Raw genomic sequence first — 21,710 nt, 5'->3', positions numbered from 1 at the left:
TACACAAAAATTCTAATCGGTCACAAAAACAGAACTGTGTACCAATATATAGGTATACTTGATCGAAGCTATGAGAATGATGCACGCTACAAGCTTAAATTTCCAAAATATTTGTAAAATATAAATTATAATTAAACTTATCGAAAACTTTTATATATCCTCACCTAACGAAATGGCAAATTATTTTTATAACATTAGTTAATGTTAAAGCCTTTTAACGAAGAATTTATTTGAACTTTGTAGTGTGTGACCAGTTTTATTTGAGCTTCTACTGCCATCTGTTACGTGACGTCGAACTAATACGTTGTGAGACCGTCCGCTTCACAAGCAGTTAGTTATAGCACGTTACTCGCTTAGTTCTGCCTGTTGCAATAATTCACTGGCAGATGGAGTTTATATGCAGAATTAAGGTTACATTGAACTGATCTTTTTAATGAATATATTTATTTTTAACCGACTTCCAAAAAAGGAGGAGGTTCTCAATTCGACTGTATTTTTTTTTTTTTTATGTATGTTACATCAGAACTTTTGCCCGTGTGGACCGATTTCGCCAAATTTTGTTTTAATCGAAAGGTGGTGTGTGCCAATTGGTCCCATTTAAATTTATTTGAGATCTAACAACTACTTTTCGAGCTATATCTAATAATGTGTTTTTACTTGACGCTTTTTTCGTCGACCTACGTTGTATTATACCGCATAACTTTCTACTGGATGTACCGATTTTGATAATTCTTTTTTTGTTAGAAAGGGGATATCCCTAGTTTGGTACCGTGATAAGAAAACTAGGATCTGATGATGGGATCCCAGAGGAATCGAGGGAAACTCTCGAAAATCCGTAATAACTTTTTACTGGGTGTACCGATTTTGATAATTTTTAATTTAATCGAAAGCTGATGTTTATCATGTGGTCACATATAAATTTTATTGAGATCTGATAACTACTTTTTGAGTAATCTTTAATAACGCGTAGTTGCTTGACTATTTTTTCATCGATCTACGTTGTATTACTTGTCGATGTAATTGAAGTCGGTTTTTTTTTCGTTTGCGAGCAAACACAATTATTTTTATCAATTTTACACTGTACTTTGATGAAGTAGTTATCAAATATATATGCATTCATAAATATCTTTTTTTATTTGGCTGTTTAAGTTACAATCGACAGTTTAAATACAGTTGTTTTAATACAAACAATTTAATATTCTAAGTAGACATAATGTTTTATTTTAGATGATAAAGGTCGACTTTTGATTGAGATTGTGCTCCTTTTAAAGAATTTGTTGTTATTATTGTGATTTTATTGTATGTTATAAATGAAATAAACTGAATAAAAAATTTTTGATTAGTTGTTCAAGACAAAATCATGAACAGCGCCATCTGTGTGTATAACGAAGAAGTATACAAATGAATACATTCGACATTTGTCGCTCCAGTTGCATCGTCAATCGTGCCCGTGGAGGCCAACTGTGATAATAAGCACGTTGCTTTGAAGCCTATTCGCATTGTTGTAACTGTAAATTAACATCCGCAATGTCTTCAACGGCTTGCGAGGCAACAGAGGGCGTGGCGTCGATCCATGTGCGGGCGATGCGGCGCGAGGACGCGGCCGTCGTGCACGAAATGATACACGTGGGTGACGAGTGCTAAATTGCTAATAAATGTCCCGTCTCCGTGAATCGTGACGTGAGTCCTACACTACGCACAATGTATGTACGTTTATACGTACGTCATTAGTTCATAAAAACTATAACATCGAAATCACCTTGACGTGGAAAGGAATGTACAGTATACGTGCATAAAATAAATAAAGCAACAAATAATTAAATTAATTATACGACGGTACGTAGCTGTAATATTTTACGCTCGTATACTGTACATTCCTGACCACTTCAATGTGATTACGATATTTTTGTTTTTATGAACTAATAACGCACGCACAAACGCACAACTTTACACACTGCGGTAGACTATCCGCATGCATTTCTATGACGTGCGCGATAGACCTTGATGATAATATTATAATAATAAATACTTACAGAGAGAGCTTAATCCGGCTCTAGGAAACTTTATTAACCGACTTCCAAAAAAGCAGGAGGTTCTCAATTCGAGTGTATTTTTTTTATGTATGTTACTTCAGAACTTTTGACTGGGTGGACCGACTTCGACAATTTTTTTTTAAATCGAAAGGTGGTGCGTGTCATTTGGTCCAATTTAAATTTATTTGAGATGTAACAACAACTTTTTGAGTTATATCAAATAATGCGTTTTTACTTGACTATTTTTTCGTCGACCTACGTTGAATATACCGCATAACTGTTTATTGGGTGTACCGATTTTGATGATTTTTAATTTAATCGAAAGCTAATGTTTATCATATGGTCAAATTTAAATTACATTGAGATCTGATAACAACTTTTTGTAATCTTTGATAACACGTAGGTATTTACCTGACTATTTTTTTCGTCTATCTACGTTGTATTACTTGTCGATGTAATTGAAGTCGGTTTTTTTTCGTTTGCTAGCAAATACAATTATGTTATATATCTATACATCTATACATATGTATAATAAAATGGTAGGAAAGTCAAAACTGTACATTGAATATTTTTTTAAAAGAATACTTGGGGTGTGATCTACAATCGATACCGAAGCCAAAAATATGGTTTTTAGAATTATTGTCTGTTTGTCTGTATGTATGTCCGGGATAAACTCAAAAGTACTGCATGGATTTACTTCAAATTTGGCACGAATATTATTAAGAAGTCGGGTCAACATATAGGCTACATTATTTATTGCTTTATTTCTTCCACGCATTCTGTAACAACGCGTAATCTAACAACGCATATTTGAATGTTGTTGTTATTATGTTAATAATAACCATGCTATAAGCTAGCTTCACACTATAAATATCACGCAATATAAGTAACTTAGGCCGATAATTATAATTAAATGAATATAAGTAGTATCAAGAAAATTTTAAAGCAGCGCCACCTATGAGATTACAAAAACATCATCATCAATCCCTTTTTGGATATAAATAATTTAAATTTGATCATGTAGGCAAGGTTAATAGTTGTTTTTAAAAGTCATAGGTGAAGATGTGCATTTTCTTCTTAAAATTGTATCGTTAATTCGTTTCAGAGATGAGCAACACAATTTTAAAAAAATGTGTTTATATAAGTTTAAACCGCTTCATCTATGTCTTATAAAATTCATCGAGTTTGTCTGTATCTAATAATAATCGAACCGAAACCGAACTCAAAAAGAACTGCATAAATTTAAAACAAAATTTAAACTCGAAAACGACACGCTATTGCTGTAAGCAATTTGAGCTCAATAACGAAGAAAGAGGAAAATTAAGCATGCCATACACATATATCATAAATATAAGACATGCTTATATTTTTTACAGTACAGAATAAATAGTAATAGAGTTAGTACAAAATAAACATTGACTGTTAATATTTTTGTTCGGTATTTATTGGTTTTATTATTGCTTCTTAATTGATATATTTTCATGTCTCATATAAACTTAATTGAGATGTGGAACTAGCTTGGTTTTTTTTACTCACACACAGCCATTTATTTTTTATGTTAAAATCGTGTAAAGTCATAACTTAAATGTGTTATAATTTTTTACCATATAAAAATGTTTCCTTTGTGCTAAGTAGATGGCGTTGGCGTTAAATTAGATCGCGCTATGGTTTCGTTCACGAAAAGATCTTATGCAGACGTCGCCGCCTTAACCTGGGATTACTTGCGTTGCTATAACTTATCGTGTGTTTGGTCGAAGTTTAACGTGAAAGCATTTTCCTGAAGTAAATAAATGTTACTTATAGCCATGCGAAGTTTATATCACTGAAAAGAAAAGAGAGATATATATCATTTTGATCTTAGGATATATATCACTCATTTAGCTCTTCAGCTCATTTAGCTCAGTGAAATAATTTTATAAAGCAACCAAAATGCAAATATCACTCATTTAGCTCTTCAGCTCATTTAGCTCAGTGAAATAATTTTATAAAGCAACCAAAATGCAACCTTATGTGGTTGGAAAAAAATACTTTTTCGCTTGTTCAAAGCAAGACGATTGAGTCTATGACCTTGTGAAATATGAATCGAAAAGATACAGAGCCATAACTAACTATCTCTCTCTTTCGCATGATAAACGCCATCGTCCGATCGAGTGGCTCACTAGCTCAGTCTCGTTTACTCCCGCTCAGTACGTCAGTCTCTCGAAAATGAATCATAAGACTAGTGAGCTGGAGATATATTTGAAACGTAAGTGAGCTGATGAGAGATTAGCTCACTTGAAAAGATATGTTTCATTTGTATCACTCACTCATGAGTTACACAAGTCTAGTTACTTAAAATTAACTTCACTCGTACTACTGCTTAGCTATCGTTCATTTATTCATTATCTGTGTAAATTCTCTGTATAAATTATTTTCTGTTATTTTAAACGGTATAATCGTAGGTATTTTTGGTGCTGTATAGCGTTCACGCAGACGACGTCGCGGGCAGCAGCTAGAATGTCTATACAATTACTCTTTGTTAGATGATCATTTGAGATTGTGCTCCTTTTAAAACTAAATTGCTTTTAGTTTTATGTGTTCGCTTTTCCGTAGGTCTAGATTCCAAGACTGATTATGATTTTATTTGGATATTTTAAGTGCTATAATATAGTAAAGACTCGTGGAGTTATAAGATGAGTCTCTGACACAAGTTTAACAATCCTCGCTGTCGGCGTCCGGCTGTTCTTGAAACTTTTGAAACTAGGGCGAATTTTTAGCACCTCGAAAGAATGGCGATAAAATGAGGAGCTTCTCAATTCGCATGTATATGTTTTTATGTGTGTTACCCATAGATTAACAAACAAACGGTTTCGTTTATTAATGAAGTGCTACCTATGTCGAAACTTTTTACTGGGTGAAGCGATTTCAATGATTATTTTTTTTAATCGAAAGAAGATGCTTGTGATGTGGTCACGTATCAATTTGATTGAGATCTCAAGTTTTATTTTTTGAATTATCTCTAATAATACGAATTAACTTGACTATTTTTTCGTCGACCAACGTGGTATTACTGGTCAATGTAATTGAAGTCGGTTTTTTTCGTTTGCGAGCAAATACAGTTTCATTCATTCATTCATTACAGCCTATACAGTCCACTGCTGGACATAGGCCTCCACAAGTTTACGCCAAAAATAACGTGAACTCATGTGTTTTGCCCATAGTCACCACGCTGGGCAGGCGGGTTGGTGACCGCAGTACTGGCTTTGTCGCACCGAAGACGCTGCTGCCCGTCTTCGGCCTGTGTATTTCAAAGCCAGCAGCTGGATGGTTATCCCGCCATCGGTCGGCTTCTTAAGTTCCAAGGTGGTTGTGGAACCTTGTTATCCCTTAGTCGCCTCTTACGACACCCACGGGAATACAGTTACTTAAGATTAATTAAGTGACTCTTGCATATAGTTACTGGAATATAAATGGTTATAACTACGTAACGGTATATTTATATTTTTTAAACTTGATAATTTACGGCACACCCAAAATTTCAGATTTTTTTTCGCAATTTGCCTTTTCCGCAGTTTGTCAGTTATATAAATACTTTTCATTTTACACACGCAATTTAATTGCAATAGATTCAAACTTAGTTTAAAAAAAATCTCAACTATAATTAGTCTACTAGATGTGGACATAGCACGCATTAGTGCAAAATCGCAAGTTAGGAATATAAAAGTACTAAAACACATGCAATAAAAAAAAAAACAAAGTAAACATTTCAATAATATAATATCGTACAAAGTAAACGGGCAACCGAGTAACAAATAGGCAGAGGCCTGTAAGTGAACAATTAATCCGGCCCTAGTTTATTGACAGATAAATTTCACTCATGCATGAAATTGCTCGCTGCTCGTGTGTTCATGTAACAAACATAAAATATTATCTGTAGGAAAAAAGAGTGTGCTTAGACCGCACGGCTCAAGTAAAACTTCTTTATACGATAGGCCTGCACTGTCTTAGATATACGAAACGTAAATGGATATGAGAGAAATAGAGAAAGAAAATGTGTGCTCGCACCTCTCTCGTTTACTCCGTTTGCCTCACCCAATCACACTTTTCGTAACGCTCTCGTCACGCATCCACTAGGTTACTAGTTTTACTTCAGAAACAAATCTATGCGAGTACATAAACGTTATTTTCAATAAAGCATTAACAATAAGAGCTCGTTCGCAAACAAGTAAAAAAAATAATAGTTCCATCGAGTTCAAACAACTCCTAGAACAGTAACGCCTAGTCATACAAAAGGTATACTTCATATACCTAATACACGAATGAAACTGTTTCTCTTTTGTAATATAGGCATGTGTTGAACATTAAAAGCCTGATGGGATCACTATAGTTAGAAGCCACAGCTTCAATTATAAATGATCAAAGAGACGTCATCTAGGTCGCTCATGACCTCGCTGGCGGGTACACTCAGTTTCAACGACCTAAACCACCGAGCCCCCACCGTTCCGTTCGGGAGGCATTTACTCGGAACTTGTCTATTAGTGTTTTAGCGCTCACGTGGAGAAGCTTTGAACTGAATTGATCGAAGCTTTTGGATGGGTTTCTATGAATCTGTTCATTAGAAAAAAAAACATTTTTGATCGCCCAAATTAAAAAAAACTTAGGATAATTTTTTCGTAATTTTTAATCCCGCATAGAATACTACCGAATCTGATCTTAGGGCACTTTTCGGTTATTTGGAGTACTAAAATCATCTAAACAATTCATTTTGCTTTTCGAGAACGTCTATAAATAATTTTTGTATGCTTTTGGAACTTTCACTGTTCCTAACTACCTAAATATAATAAGAAATAAGGATACTTGAAATGTTGTTAAAGTACGCATTGGACACGATCAGGTCGCGGGCAGTGAAACAAACCTCAAATGTTCATTCCGCGACAGCGCGCAATGTTGACACGCGTGACCTGTTTCAGGAGCTCGCCGCCTTCGAGGGCGTGCCCGACGGGCCGCGGCTCAGCGTGCAGGGTGAGCAAGTCTCAGTACTAGCACTTACGTTCTGACACGAGACCGCGCGTCTTACTTTTTAACGCCCCTCGAAAACGGGTGATGTTTTTTAAATGAATTTGGTTTTGTTTTATTACGATTAAGTAAAATCTTCAACAATGGTAAAGTACCTTCATGAGAAACGCTTCATTTAGTCAGTAAGTTCGTTTCTCTGTACGACTGAAATTATTTAGTGCTTCAAGAAAAATCTGCTCTTAATCGAAATCGGATCAGCTTTAGTTTAAGTAATACGTATGTAACTGTTTCAAAATACACTGTCATAAATCCAGATTTACTGGAAGACGGTTTCGAGAGCTCACCGCCGTGGTTCTTCGGCCTCATAGCGGAGAGGGCGGGCCGGGTGGTGGGGCACGCCATGTGCAACCGCGCCTACTCCAGCTGGACGCGGCGCGCCTTCTACCTGGAGGACCTGTACGTGCGGCCCGAGGCGCGCCGGGCGGGCGTCGCGCTGCGCCTGCTGGAGGAGCTGTGTAAGGTAAGGAAGCTATGACTGTGGCAGCGCTCTCGGTGTGTCGGGTAGGGAAAGTCCACAAGGCAAGCAAATACACACGATTTTACTAAGGTACACACAGCAAAAAAATATCTGTCTGTCTGTATGAGTGTACCCGATCTTAAAAGATCACAGCTATAACTCTGCTCCCGAGTAATGTTGCGAGTCTGTGGTGTGGGAGGTAGCCGGAGCTCCCGGGGAGGGTCGGCGCTGGCAATGCTCCTGGTGTCAGAAGCCAGTGTGAATGTTCGCAGATGGCGGTGGCGGAGGGCGTGCACCGCGTGGACTGGCACGTGCTGGAGAGCAACGCGGGCGCGCTGGCCTTCTACGGGCGGCTGGGCGCGCGCGACCTGGGCGTGTCGGAGCGCCGCGCCGCGCTGCGCCTCGACCGCGACCGCATCGAGGCCGTCGCCGCTGGACGGCTGCTCTAGCGCTGCGGGACGCCCTCACGCGCTCAGTTATATCTAAATACTCACGACTGTCTCTTAATCAATGACACCACCAAGTAATGAAATTTAAGAGCACTATTTTAATAAATAAAAGTTCTTTTGTTTTTTATTCTTTTTTTTGGACTCTAGACATACTTGTATGTAATTAGATACCAATTATATGCTGTTCTTAGAGACTCAAGTAAGTTCAAAGAAGTTCTTTGTAGTTATTTTAAACATAACTCTTTAATGAATAGAATATACATAATGTGTACCTAGAATACGTTAACATTATTACATTATTGTCTGATGTTTGAAATGAATCCCAAATAATTGTAAAAAAAAAGTAATTATCACCAACATCAGCCGAGAAAATAATTAAATTTACTTTTAAAACAACAATTTTAGAAATAAAGATATATTGTTGAGATCCACTCTGGAAACTCTTAAACAATGTTCGCGATCATAACTCGACGAAAGGAGTGTTCAGAGTACGAAGCTTTTAAAATAAAGCGACGACCAACAGAGCGGGAGAAAATTAAAATAAAAGTTTAAAATGTAAGACTCGACTGAGCGAAGAATCCTAAAAGCAGAAACAAGCTCGGGTTTGACGTGAAGCTATCCCTCGCTATAATATAAAATCGGTTACAGATAGGTAGACAACCGATCTGATATTATAGCAGGTGCGTGTAAACGCGTAAACACTGGCGACGGACTCTGGTTCGATTCCCGCTCGGGATGAGTATTTGTATTAGTACAAATATTTGCTTCCGGTCTGGGCGTCTGTTTTGTTGATCTCCCCACCGTACTTTGGAGAGGACGTTAAGCTGTAGGTCTGGTTTATTACGAGTATTATTAACATTATAGACATCTTTTTTTTAAACAACTAGATCGCCAAACGCTCGGCTCCGCTCACCTTACTCACCACAGGAACACAACACTGCTTGAAAACAGTATTATTTAGCTGTATTCTTCTGTAAGGTGGTACGACTGCGGTAGTACACGCTAGTCGTGCATTTCCTGCTGTGCCCTACCTCGGTCTACTATAGATCATTGTTCTAGTAGAACAACATGGCGGATTAAGCTTTTAACTGAGGTAGTGCACAGCAGAAATTTCCTGCTCAAAATATGGAGCAGCCCGACTGGGGTACCTCGAGCTTACAGAAGATCACAGCAAAATAATACTGTTTTCAAGCAGTATTGTGTTCCTGTTGGTGAGTAAGGTGACCAGAGCTCCTGGGGGGATTGGGAATTGGGTCGGCAACGCGCTTGCGATGCTTCTGGTGTTGCAGGCGTCTATAAGCTACGGTAATCGCTTACCATCAGGTGAGCCGTACGCTTGTTTGCCGACCTAGTGACATAAAAAAAAAGCCACGATCCTTCGCTAATATGGACAGAGGCCTGTGCTGAGCAGTAGAATGTTACAGGCTGAATAAATAAATATGGGTAGCGTTTATTTTTGTATCTATAATATAATATATATAAAAGCGAAAGGTCACTCACTCATCACGAAATCTCCGAAACTATAACACCTACAAACTTGAAATTTAGCAGGTAGGTTCCTTATAAGACGTAGGCATCCGCTAAGAACGGATTTTACGAAACTCGACCCCTAAGGGGGTAAAACGGGGGTTGGAAGTTTGTATGAAAGTCCTATGTTTTTGAAGTAAGAGACTTGAAATTTAAAATGTAAGCTCTATAGATGGTGAAAAGGTGTCCAAATAATGTATCTTTAGAAATTAACTCCCTTTTGGGGTTAAAACGGGGGATGGTAGGCTGACTCACTCATCGCGAAATCTCCGAAACTATAATAGCTACAAACTTGAAATTTGGCAGGAAGGCTCCTTATAGAGCGTAGACATTTGCTAAGAACGGATTTTACAAAATTCGACCCTTAAAGGGGTTAAACGGGGGTTGGAAGTTTGTGTGAAAGTCCCATGTTTTTGAAGTAAGAGACTTGAAATTTAAATTGTATGCCTTATAGATGATGCGAAGGTGTCCAAATAATGTATCTTTAAAAATCAACTCCCTTTTGGGGTTAAAACGGGGGATGGTAGGTTTACTCAGTCATTACGAAATCTTCGAAACTATAACACCTACAAATTTGAAATTTGGCAGATAGGTGTTCCTTATAGAGCGTAGACATCCGCTAAGAACTGATTTTACGAAACTCGACCCCTAAGGGGATAAAACGAGGGGTGGAAGTTTGTATGAAAGTCTTATGTTTTTGAAGTAAGATACTTGAAATTTAAAATGTATGCTCTATAGATGGTAGAAAGGTGACCAAATAATGTATCTTTAGAAAATAACTCTTTTTTGGGGTTAAAACGGGGAATGGTAGATTGACTCACTCGTCACGAAATCTCCGGAACTATAACAGCTATAAACTTGAAATTTAGCAGGTAGGTTCCTTATAAGACGTAGGCATCCGCTAAGAACGGATTTTACGAAACTCGACCCCTAAGGGGGTAAAACGGGGGTTGGAAGTTTGTATGAAAGTCCTATGTTTTTGAAGTAAGAGACTTGAAATTTAAAATATATGCTCTATAGATGGTGAGGAGGTGTCCAAATAATGCATCGTAATCTATATATAAAACAGAAAGGTCACTAACTCACTCATCACAAGAACTCAAAAACCGCTGGATGGTCTATCCATCCAGGTTGGACAAAGACAAAATTTGGCAGGGAGGTAGATTATAGTTAGCAGACGTTCGCTAAGAACGGATTTTATGATATTCCACTGCTAAGGGGCTTTAATTGGGGTTGATAGTTTGTATGAAACATATACAGCCTGAAAATAAATTAAAAAATGTGATGTATAGACAGGTTTTATAAAAAATAACTATTAAATTATAAAAATAGTGCCTTTTAAAAAGTTACTCAGTCAAACATAGTCTCCAAAAGTGTATGTGATCGATTCGCTCAAAATCTGCTGAACGGATTTTCATGCGGTTTCACCATTGGAGAGAGGGCTCCACCATTGGCCAGACGAAGGTTTAGGGAACGGCTAAGCCGATTTTGATAAGAGTTTCACTGGAAGTTTGCCAGGAAAACTTTGTGACACACTGATTTCAACGCGGGCGAAGCCGCGGGCACAGCTAGTAGCTTATAAAGTCGTTATAAGGCCACCGCTTTCTTAATAAAAATAAAGATAAACTACATCACAACACACTTAAAAACTTTCATCTCGTTTCAGTCCCTCAGGAGTAAAACTTGAGTCCTTCCTAATTGAGTTTTAAAGTTATAAAAGGGTATCGTGTGACAAATTTTATGTAGTTTCTTCAGTTAATCCATGGTTTATAGTCATGCATGGTTTTACGTCAAATGCGTAACCTTAAACAAGAAGGAGCATCGCGAAGTTTCTGAAGATCTGTTGTAACGGAACGTTACATGACTTCATGTTTATTCGCACTAATTATTATTTTATTAATATTATTTTAAAGCATATTTGGAAAATCCAATATATATTTACAAAACTAATTTACTAAAAATATGTAAAAATCTTAGTTACTAATATTATAATTATAAATTTTCATCTAATCACATAATTATCATCATCATCATCATCACATCAGCCTCCACTACTGGACATAGGTTTCTACAAGTTCGAGCCAAAAATGGCGTGAATTCATGTGTTTTATCCATAGTAGTATAGAAGATGCTACTGCCCGTCTTCGGCCTGTGTATTTCAAAGCCTTTCGAGCGTTGGATGGTTATCCCGCCATCGGTCGGCTTTTTAAGTTCGTGGTAGTGGAACTGTGCTATCCCTTAGTCGCCTCTTACGACACCCACGGGAAGAGAGGGACTATATTCTTTAATACCGCAACCACACAGCAAAAATAAAAAAACGACTTCAATTAGGTACATCGACAACACACGTCAGTCGTCAACACACAAACAACACACGTACAACGTCGGTAGACGAAAAAATAGTCGAGTAAATACGCGTTATCAAAGATTACTGAAATTTTTTTAATCAGGTCTCGATGAAATTTAAATGTGATTACATGATAAATATCAGCTTTTGATTAAATTAAAAATTATCAAAATCGGTACACCAGTAGAAAGTTATGCGGTATAATACAACGTAGGTCGACGAAAAAATAGTCAAGTAAACAAGTTGATTACTTCGTTGTGTGGGAATGAATCTGACATACATTTGGAAAATCTGGGTAGTAATTAATACCCGCTATCTTAGTTTCCGTCAGTGGAGCAGCCAGCCTATCGCGATGTATGAAATTGATCGCAGAAGGATGTGTCCTTGTAGATGTCTTACATTCATGATAAAATCATGTAAATTATATAATATAATAGGACCTACAATACCTGTTTTCATATAATATTCAAATACACAATCAATTTTATTAAAATCTTATGGCAAAACAAACTGAAATAGTTGTGAAAAAGATTAATCATTTTATTTTATTTTTATTTTATTTTGATTTTATTTTGATTTATTTGGAAAACAGACAGTGTACGGAGACTTAGTTTAAAGCTAATTACATAAAAAAGAAAATAAAAATACACCATTTAAAAGTTTTCACATACGTATTCATATTCATATTTCATATATCATACTGGTATTTTGTTGCAAATGTTAACACTAACCCAATTCTTTATGCTCTACGAGTGTGAGTGGTTACAAGCTATCATTTAAGTTTTAATGGCTTCAATGTAAAGCAATATAAATTTAAAAAATTAATTATTTAACGTATCGTTGCCAGGTGTACCGCAATAAAAGCTAGTCTTAAATAAAGCAAGCTCTTACCCTTAAGTTTACAGTGTAACAGAATATTATTCTTAAAAAACGTAAGGTAATCGTTTCTCAATAACCAGATATTAATATCATAAAAGAAAATAAAATCAAAAACAAAATCATCGCAGAGTTTTTACCAAATAGTGATATTTAAATTAAACTTATATTCACTTAATTAGTTTAATAATTAAACTAAAAATTATTCACGTATGTATAAATACTGCACATTTACAAAGACGAACACTTTTACTAGAGCTTTCGAACATTACGTAAACACGGCAGTACGAAGTACGACAAGTTGTTTAGGGATAATATAACTTTCGACCGTCCGGGCTCCGGGCGACGAGGGCAACGAGGAAACAGACAAAGAAGGAAATGAGTTATTTTTCTCTTTACGTAAGCAATTTTTAATATTGTTTTTAATTTTCCGAAGAAAATGACAGTATCTGTATGGTTTGTTTAACTAATTGTAAGTTGGAAATAATTGATTCAAAACTACTCAAGTGTCCGTCATTATCAGTGTTTAGAGAGTAGTGGTAGTGTGCGGGCTGGCGGCGCGGCGGCATCGGCAGTGCGCAGGCGCGCGGCAGCGAGCGCGGCCCAGCCTCAGTAGCCGGCGACCGGGCGACATGGCGCCCAGCGTGGGCCCGCGCTGATGCCGGCCGTTGCCGCGAAACTTCACTACTACAAGCTCTCTCCCGAGGTCTAGTGACTCGGCTTCGCGGGTCTGCCTTGCGTCTCTTTAATTACTGCTTTGTAACGTTTTCCATCTTTTTCCTTTAAGACTAGATGTCTGAGCTTACGTACAACGTGTTGCACGACCTACTTCCTCGTTCGAACTTATCGACTGGTAAACAAGTGCAATATTTATTAATTGTAAAAATAATAACATATCTTCTTAGAAATTTGTTTTAATTACATATATTAAAAGATAAAAAAAATGTTTGAAACTGTTAAGTTACACATGCTTACAAAAACATACTGTTATTAAATGCACTCTGATGCTTAATAAATCTAATTTTACTCTCAAACAAGTCTGTTGTGATATGAGATTTAAGAAATACTTAACTCATAAATACTTATAATAGTTTAAAATTATATTCATGAAAAAGACGGAAGTAGTAAATAAATAACAATAGCTGATTCATGTAAACATTTCTATAAAGTAGAGTAAAACTGTCTATTCTAATTACTTATTGTTACTATGTTCGGAATATTTATAAAACAAGAATTAACAATTAATTGAAAGTAAACATTAATAAGTATAAAGCAGAGCGCGCGGGTCAGTTATCGATCAGCTTATTCACGGAACAGGAGTCAGCTGTTTGATCGCACGCGGCCAGGCGAGCGCTAAGTGCGGCGGAGCGCGGGGCATGGCGGGCGGCCCGTGACCGCGCCATGCGCGACCTGCTGCTGGCCGCGGCCGTCTCCGCCCTCGCCCTCGTCGCCGCCCTGCCCCTCCGAGCCCTCGGGTCTACCACCACGTCCCTTCTCCTCGTGGCGCAGTCTGCCTGTCAGATGATGGACGCGGAGTTCTTCTCCCAGAATCATCTCGAACGCTACGTCGCAACCGTTACGCGTTTCTCGAACATTTCTCATCCATATCGTCTTCTTAATTACGAAGGTAATTGTAATAAGAAAACTCAAATGAGAACTAGTCTTAAAAAATCGTTTAAAAATTACGTACTTCTCGTCGTAGAGACCTGCGGCGGCGACTGGAAGACTATGGTGACTCGTCGCGCTCTGAGCACTCTCGGCGCGGGGGGCGGAGTGGTGGTCGTCGGCAGTTCCGCGGCGACGGTGTGCAGCGGCGTGTCCCTCGCGGCGCGCGCGCTGCACCGGCCGGAGCCCGCGAAGTGCAGCGAGCCCCACGCGCGCGCAGCAGCGGTGCTCCAGCTGGCGCGGCGGCTGCGCTGGCGCCGAGCTCTGCTGTGGCTCACCGGCGACGGCCAGCGGACCGGCGAGTGCTCAGCGGCTCTATTAGACGTTGAGCGAGCTCTCCTCGCGGCTGGGCTCCTCGTGAGACGCGGGCCCACAGATACGGCAGCCGATACTTTTCGTGCGCACGGTAACTCACTCATTACTACACATATTCCGTTAGTTATTATGAGCAATACTGTTATAAAAATGTTTTCTATATTTATAACAAAAGTATGTATGACATTCTTTCAAGTAGCACGCTCTTTCAACTATCTGAATACATTTTAACGATTTAGTCCACATATGTATAAACAAACAAAACAATGTGCTACTGCTATCAGTAATAATGTGGAGTTGCTTTGCGGCAATCAAATTCATATTCAATTATATTCGTAATCCTAATCATCATTTACTTAACAGACACTTGACTTAACGGAAAACACTTAAGATTTTCCTCTATTTTTTTCGCTGAACTATTACTATAGTATTTTGTTTATTTCAGTGATAATACTTTGCGATTTGCCTATAAACGAAACGAAGGTGACAGAATACTTATTCGAGACAGATATATTGTTCTTGCATCTAGTAGATTCTACCACGTTTAAAATATCAGACAAAAGAAACAAAATGATGCCGAAAAGAGAAAATATTAATGTACAAATAAATTCGTCGTCAACTCCGAAAACAGTACTGTCCGATCTATTATCAGATTATTTTGATTTCTTTTATAAAACTTTGTCACCGAAGCCAGCAACTGTTGCTCACTCCAGTGAATTAAATTCATTTACTGCTAAACAAACGAGGTCTTCACAACAAACTGTAACGCATCATTCAATAGAAGTCGAAAAATTAAAGCTACATAATATTACGAGAATGAAACGAAAATTATACAACAACAGATGGCTTGAAGACACGGAACATTTTAATCATCGATTGAAGCGCAACGTGGAGCATGTTATGTACACTGGATATTTCGATTCAATTCTTGCGATCTTAAATCTAGTAAAAAACGTTCGTTTGCTAGTTCTCAGTGACGACGTCACCGAAGTCGAACCGACGACTGAAGCTCTGTATAATGAGCTTCTCGAAGCTACTTTATCATACTTCGAAGCGGAATATACGAGGTCACAACATGCTTCTAATTCTTTTTTCTTGTATAAAAGTGAAGTTTCAAATAACCGTATGACTTGGAAACATGTCGCAACAATGTCCACTTCATCAGAGAGGTCACTAAATCCATACGACGAGTGGGCATCAACTGTTGTAATAGATTTAGACGGAGAGAACGAGCTCAAACTTTGGAGTACAACCAGCAACCGAGAGGAAGTACAAGAGTTGAATGCTGTGAATGGTATGGAAATGGCTCAGTTAGCTGGTGTACTGCTATGCTTAGCGTGTACTATAACTTGTGCTTTAGCCGTAGCGGCCGCATACGTGAGACGCGTATCTAAGCGACAAACACCAAGAAGACCTCGAGCTGTTTCTGTTCTTGCCCCTACTGATTTCCAGTTTCCAGCTGATGAACATCGTCGCGTAGGTGAAGGAATGGAAACCATGCTCTCTTGGCTTCAACAATTTCATGAATTTGGTGGTCCGGAACCAGAAAAACCAGATTTACTCAAGAGACCAGAACCACTCATTCAATCTGCTCCTTCGTCAACTTGCAGTGTCACCCGCCTAACCGCTGACAATCGCACCAGATACAAGGTATGGTTTTGGTCAAATTCTTTTATAAGTGATTCAGAGGCATTCGAGTCGAATGACGACGTTTTATCTACATTTAGGGTGATCCAGTTCACATGAAATATTTACCTGCTTCGTCTCTGGAACTACGTCGCAAAACAAGTGACATATTGCTTGTGATGCAAAGTCTCCGTCACGAAAATTTGAACCCTTTCATTGGTAAGTGACATTGTTATAAAGTAAATTACACTTGATATATTTATAGGCAAACAACAATATAATCCAAAAGTATATTACAAAACAAACAATACATACATTATTGCACCTTAGCTTTGCTTAACTAACGATGTGCATTTAGGTTGCTTGACGGAAATTCGACCTGCACTGGTATTCGAAGCATGCGGCCGCGGCTCGCTGGAGGACGTGCTGGTGGCCGACGACATCCGCCTGGACTGGACCTTTCGGCTCTCGCTGCTCACTGACTTAGTCCGCGGCATGCGCTACTTGCATACTTCGCCTTTGCGAGTGCACGCTCGACTCTCGTCGCGGAACTGCGTCGTTGACTCTCGCTGGGTGTTGCGCATTACTGACTATGGCCTGCCTGCATTCACTTCCGCTCAGTCTCTCCCTTATCCACCTCGCACTGCACGGGGTTAGTTGGCATTTACGAATTACTATTTTACTAAATAAATTTCTATTTTGCAAAATTACAAAAAAAACAAAAAAAAAAAAAACACTAGGGATAACCCATTTCGTTGTGACTTACTACGTACATACATGTTTGGAGTAGATTATGAATCATGTCTTATTTGTCGCTGTTACACAGACTTGCGCATGTGAATGTATTTAAAGATGTCTACTATATGTTAGTTGTTCGATACGCGTCTCACGTATACTCGTAATATGTATTTTTGAACTTAACACAAAACAATTTAGAATGGAATTTCAACATACGAGTAAGATCTTAAACGTATTAATATTGAATTTGTTAAATGCTTTCTTTAGATTTGCTGTGGACTGCTCCGGAGATACTTCGTGAAACAAGCTCGGCGACGGTCCCGGGCGGCACGCCGGCGGGCGATGTGTTCTCCTTTGCTATAATTATGCAGGAAGTCATCGTCCGTGGCGAACCTTACTGTATGTTGTCTCTTACTCCTGAAGGTAAGGTAACAGTTTGAAAGATAGGCTTTGTACATTGACACATAGATACCATACGTCTTATTCATTTTAAATTTTCTTCAGAGATAGTGGATAAGTTGAAACACCCACCACCTTTAATTCGACCGTCAGTGTCAATGAGCGCCGCTCCGCCAGAAGCAGTAAGCGTCATGCGGCAATGTTGGAGCGAGCAGCCGGATCTGCGTCCAGATTTTAATCGTATCTACGATGTGTTTCGTCACATGCACAGAGGACGGTAAAGTACTTTTAGATTAACAAAAGTCATAGTCATATATGTTCGATACTTTGCTGAAATGTACTTCTATTTGCAGGAAAATTAACATAGTCGATTCTATGTTTGAAATGTTGGAAAAGTATAGCAATAATTTAGAAGAATTAATAAAAGATAGGACTGAGCAACTCGACATGGAAAAGAAGAAGACTGAACAGCTCCTTAACAGGATGTTGCCGAGGTGACTTGAGTTCCGTTTGTGTTCGTTTGCCCCGAGAGTATATTCGTTGCAAATATTAAATATTTGAAATGAACACAGATCAGTGGCGGAGCGACTGATGTTCGGTCTGCGCGTCGAGCCCGAGGAGTTCGAGGAGGTGTCCATCTACTTCAGCGACATCGTGGGCTTCACGGCACTTGCCGCACGCTCCACGCCCGTGCAGGTGGTGGATCTGCTCAACGACCTCTACACGACCTTCGACGCGGCCATCGAGCAGTATCGAGTCTACAAGGTATGGCGATGTGACATGAAGGTGAATTATTTGTTATGAGGTTTTTAAACAAAAACGTCCTAAATTTAAATATGTCTTAGTTTTAATATTGTTATTAATTACTATTAATTTTAATTGTTACTTTTTGTTCAGTTAGTTAATTACTTTTTTAATATTTATTAGTTTTTTTTTTCATGTCACTCTCAATAGGTAGAGACGATTGGCGACGCTTACATGGTAGTCGGCGGGCTACCTATCCGGTGCAGCGACCACGCGGAGAACGTGGCCACGATGGCCCTGCACTTGCTGCACTTAGCCGGGCGCTTCCGCATCCGCCACCTGCCGGGCTCGCCCCTGCACCTGCGCATCGGCCTGCACACGGGGGCGTGCTGCGCCGGCGTGGTCGGCCTCACGATGCCGCGCTACTGCCTGTTCGGCGACACAGTCAACACTGCCTCTCGCATGGAGTCCACGGGTTCGTATCCTTTACGAATATTTCTCATTTTTTTCGTGTTTTCTCTCAGCCTAAATATATTTTATTTTGTCACATTCACTCATTTTTGTAAAGTTTGTGTACTGGATTGGCTCGTTAACTTAGACCAGGATGTGATGGCCGCAGGAGCAGCGTGGCGCATCCAGGTGTCGGCAACGACCGCGGAGCGGCTGGTGGCGGCGGGCGGCTACCGGCTGCGCTCGCGCGGCCTGACGCAGATCAAGGGCAAGGGCGCCATGCATACCTACTGGCTCCTCGGCAAGGATGGGTTCGACAAACCATTACCCACGCCGCCTCCTCTCGAGTGAGTGTGGTTGTTTCCTATCACTAGGCACTAAGAACTACATATGTTAACCATTAAAAGAATGAAGAAGTAACTGAAAGAAAAAAAGAAACACGATTATTTGGGACATCACACAAATCACAGACAGTTTTTACACAAAAAGAATAACAGCAGTAATATAGACTACAAGGAAAAACAAAAAAAGAAACAAAAAATAAGTCAATAGTATCAAAAAACAAATCAAAAAAATTAAATATCTAAAATTTCCAAAAAGTAAAAAAATACTAATATCTGTATCAAATAAGTATATTATTTATTATATAAGTACAAATACCGTTCTCCGCTAAATGCTGTGTACCAAAAAGAAAACGAAGATCAACACTGATTTTCAGTGATACAGTGATATTTCAGTATTTTGACGAGCACAAGTATTATTCCATTATTCTAGCAATATATATTACACATACACTACATATACATACAATTCCGTATTAAAATATATAGGAAATAATACTAATAATAATGTAAAATGGAACGAAAAAAATATTATAGTAACAACAGACAATATATATTTAATAATAACTGTGTATTTTAACTTTTACATATAATCACTACATAGTATAAAACAAAGTCGCTTTCTCTGTCCCTGCACATGTATGTACGCTTAAATCTTTAAAACTACGCAACAGATTTTGATGCGGTTCTTTTTAATAGATAGATTGATTCAAGAGGAAGGTTTATATGTATAATAACATCCATTAAATAGTGGAAAAATACTGTTATTTTTGAGATTTCTAATGTTATGTCGTAAATAATTATTTTTTTTCGCTTAAATTGCAAACGCAGGCTGAACCCTACGAGATTTATCAAAATAATGTACTAAGTATTGTACACATTGAAAAGGTCTACAGAAAACTCCGCGATGGTATATACCTATCTCTTATGGATATACCACAATAACATTTTTTTGTCATTTACTTTTTACGACAAATAATAGCTAATTTTCGAAGCGATTTTAACCAATACAGCATTAATCCTTATCCAATTAAATACCTTAAATGTATTTTTTATTTAATGTAGATCTATATGGCCCTTTACAGCATATGATTTAAATGAATATTTTCGAAGATATTACAGATTTAAAAATCGCGGTACGTAGCGTTTGCGGCGGTTCCGGCCGGCTTTTACTCTAAGTTAACGCGTGCGGGCCACGGGCAGTAATGAATAAATCAAAACTACTGGATCGATTTTAATCATTTTTTCAGTGAATGACATAGGCTATAATTATATTTTATACCCGTGCGAAGCCGGAGCGGGTCGCTAGTATTTTAATAATTTCGCTATTGAAAAAAAAACGTAGCTAATAAGCCCTTTGGGTATGGGTAGAAATAGAATTATATAACGCCCTGTTGTTTATTTTACAGGTCTGAAGAGGTGTTGTTTGAGGCGGACAGTGAAAACGACACGGAGACCAGCGATCAATCCATCGAAAGAGACAGAAAATCTTCCGCCGTACAGTCTGTAGAGCGTCAGCGCTCCGACCCCTCGCCCACTGCCGATAAGTTTTGTAAGCATCTATCGCAGAACTCGCAACACACTAGATAACAATAATAATGTAAAGTTTTGCCGCAGGAATCGCAGGATATACATATTTCAATTCATATCATCTAGCGTCGTTTCTCTTAACTGTATGAGAGGTGACTAGGCAACTACTTAAATATATTGGTATAAACACAGTCGCTTTCAACTTGCAGCGTGGCAACGTTCGGGCGCCGTGTCGGCGGAGAGCAGTCCCCCGCCGCCCTCGTTACCGCGGTGTCGCTACTTGCGCTCTTCCGTGTCGACGGTCGCCGGCCTTCTCGACACTCCGCGTCTCACAGATCGGTAAAACTACAATTTCATTCTTGCGATTTACTATTAGGTCCTGAACGGATGGTACGTTAATGTATCGTAAGTTACATTAGGTTTGATGACGCGGTAGCGCAATAGTCACAGCAATGTCTCACGGCTGTTGCGATGGCGGTCGAGGGTTCGATCCCGAACACGGTATACATTTATTTGGTTATACTGATTTTTGCCGTTGTCTGGGTACTCGTGTGTTGCCTTGAAATACAGGAGTAAATTCCAGTGGGGGTCATTGTTAGTTCTATATTTATCATTTAAATATCATAGTTCACACCCATGTATTGACACCTGTCGCTGCCAGCTGGGCGTCGTCGGGCGCGCGCGTGCTGCGGCGCCAGTGGTCGCTGGAGCGCGGCGACGCGCTGGCGGCGGCGGCGGCGCGCTCGCCCGCCCGCCCCGCGCGCGCCGCCCCCGCGCCGCCCGCCGAGCCGCTGGCGCTGCGCGCCCCGCCCGCGCGCCCGCCGCCGCCGCGCTACCGCACGCGCCGCGACGCCGCGCCCGACGCGTCCGACCGGTAGCGCGCCGCTGCGTCTCCGCAACCCTCCCCGACAATAATTTTCGTCCTCGAGCCCGGGCTGCGCTCGATGACTTCCGACTGTCCTTCGTAGCTACTGTGAACGTTGTGATCGTCTAGAAAGTGTAGACTTACTTGCGTCGAAAATATTTTTATTACGAGTCTTCGATTCAAATATCCCTTTATCTTGGATAAAATTATTTATTTTTTAAATGTTTTCAGTGATAATAAATCATTTATCTTTGCAACTTGTTTTATTTGTATCGTCAGAGGGTTAAGGGCGT

General features: G+C 39.2%; 2 protein-coding genes across 2 annotated transcripts; both read left to right on the top strand.

Annotated features, from left to right (window-relative positions):
- The first annotated feature begins 1,413 nt into the window (after positions 1 to 1,413).
- On the top strand, positions 1,414 to 8,121 carry LOC123659548 (thialysine N-epsilon-acetyltransferase-like). Its single transcript, XM_045594760.1, has 4 exons — positions 1,414 to 1,626; positions 6,983 to 7,034; positions 7,343 to 7,548; positions 7,818 to 8,121. Exons 1-4 carry the CDS (start codon positions 1,528 to 1,530, stop codon positions 7,992 to 7,994), a joined length of 534 nt encoding a protein of 177 aa, XP_045450716.1. The 5' UTR covers positions 1,414 to 1,527; the 3' UTR covers positions 7,995 to 8,121.
- A 6,024-nt stretch (positions 8,122 to 14,145) lies between these two features.
- On the top strand, positions 14,146 to 21,671 carry LOC123666764. The gene is made up of 14 exons (XM_045600821.1): positions 14,146 to 14,815; positions 15,170 to 16,374; positions 16,452 to 16,569; positions 16,709 to 17,002; positions 17,356 to 17,511; positions 17,593 to 17,764; positions 17,841 to 17,981; positions 18,060 to 18,252; positions 18,442 to 18,706; positions 18,851 to 19,028; positions 20,432 to 20,574; positions 20,762 to 20,891; positions 21,214 to 21,271; positions 21,377 to 21,671. The coding sequence occupies exons 1-14, from the start codon at positions 14,146 to 14,148 to the stop codon at positions 21,428 to 21,430; spliced, it is 3,777 nt and encodes a 1,258-aa protein (XP_045456777.1). The 3' UTR covers positions 21,431 to 21,671.
- The last annotated feature ends 39 nt before the right edge of the window (positions 21,672 to 21,710 follow it).

The sequence above is a fragment of the Melitaea cinxia genome, chromosome 2, assembly GCF_905220565.1.
Source record: "Melitaea cinxia chromosome 2, ilMelCinx1.1, whole genome shotgun sequence".
NCBI classification, from domain to species: Eukaryota; Metazoa; Arthropoda; class Insecta; order Lepidoptera; family Nymphalidae; genus Melitaea; species Melitaea cinxia.
The sequence above is the reverse complement of the archived record's forward strand: the minus strand, read 5'-3'. Positions and strand labels throughout refer to the sequence as shown.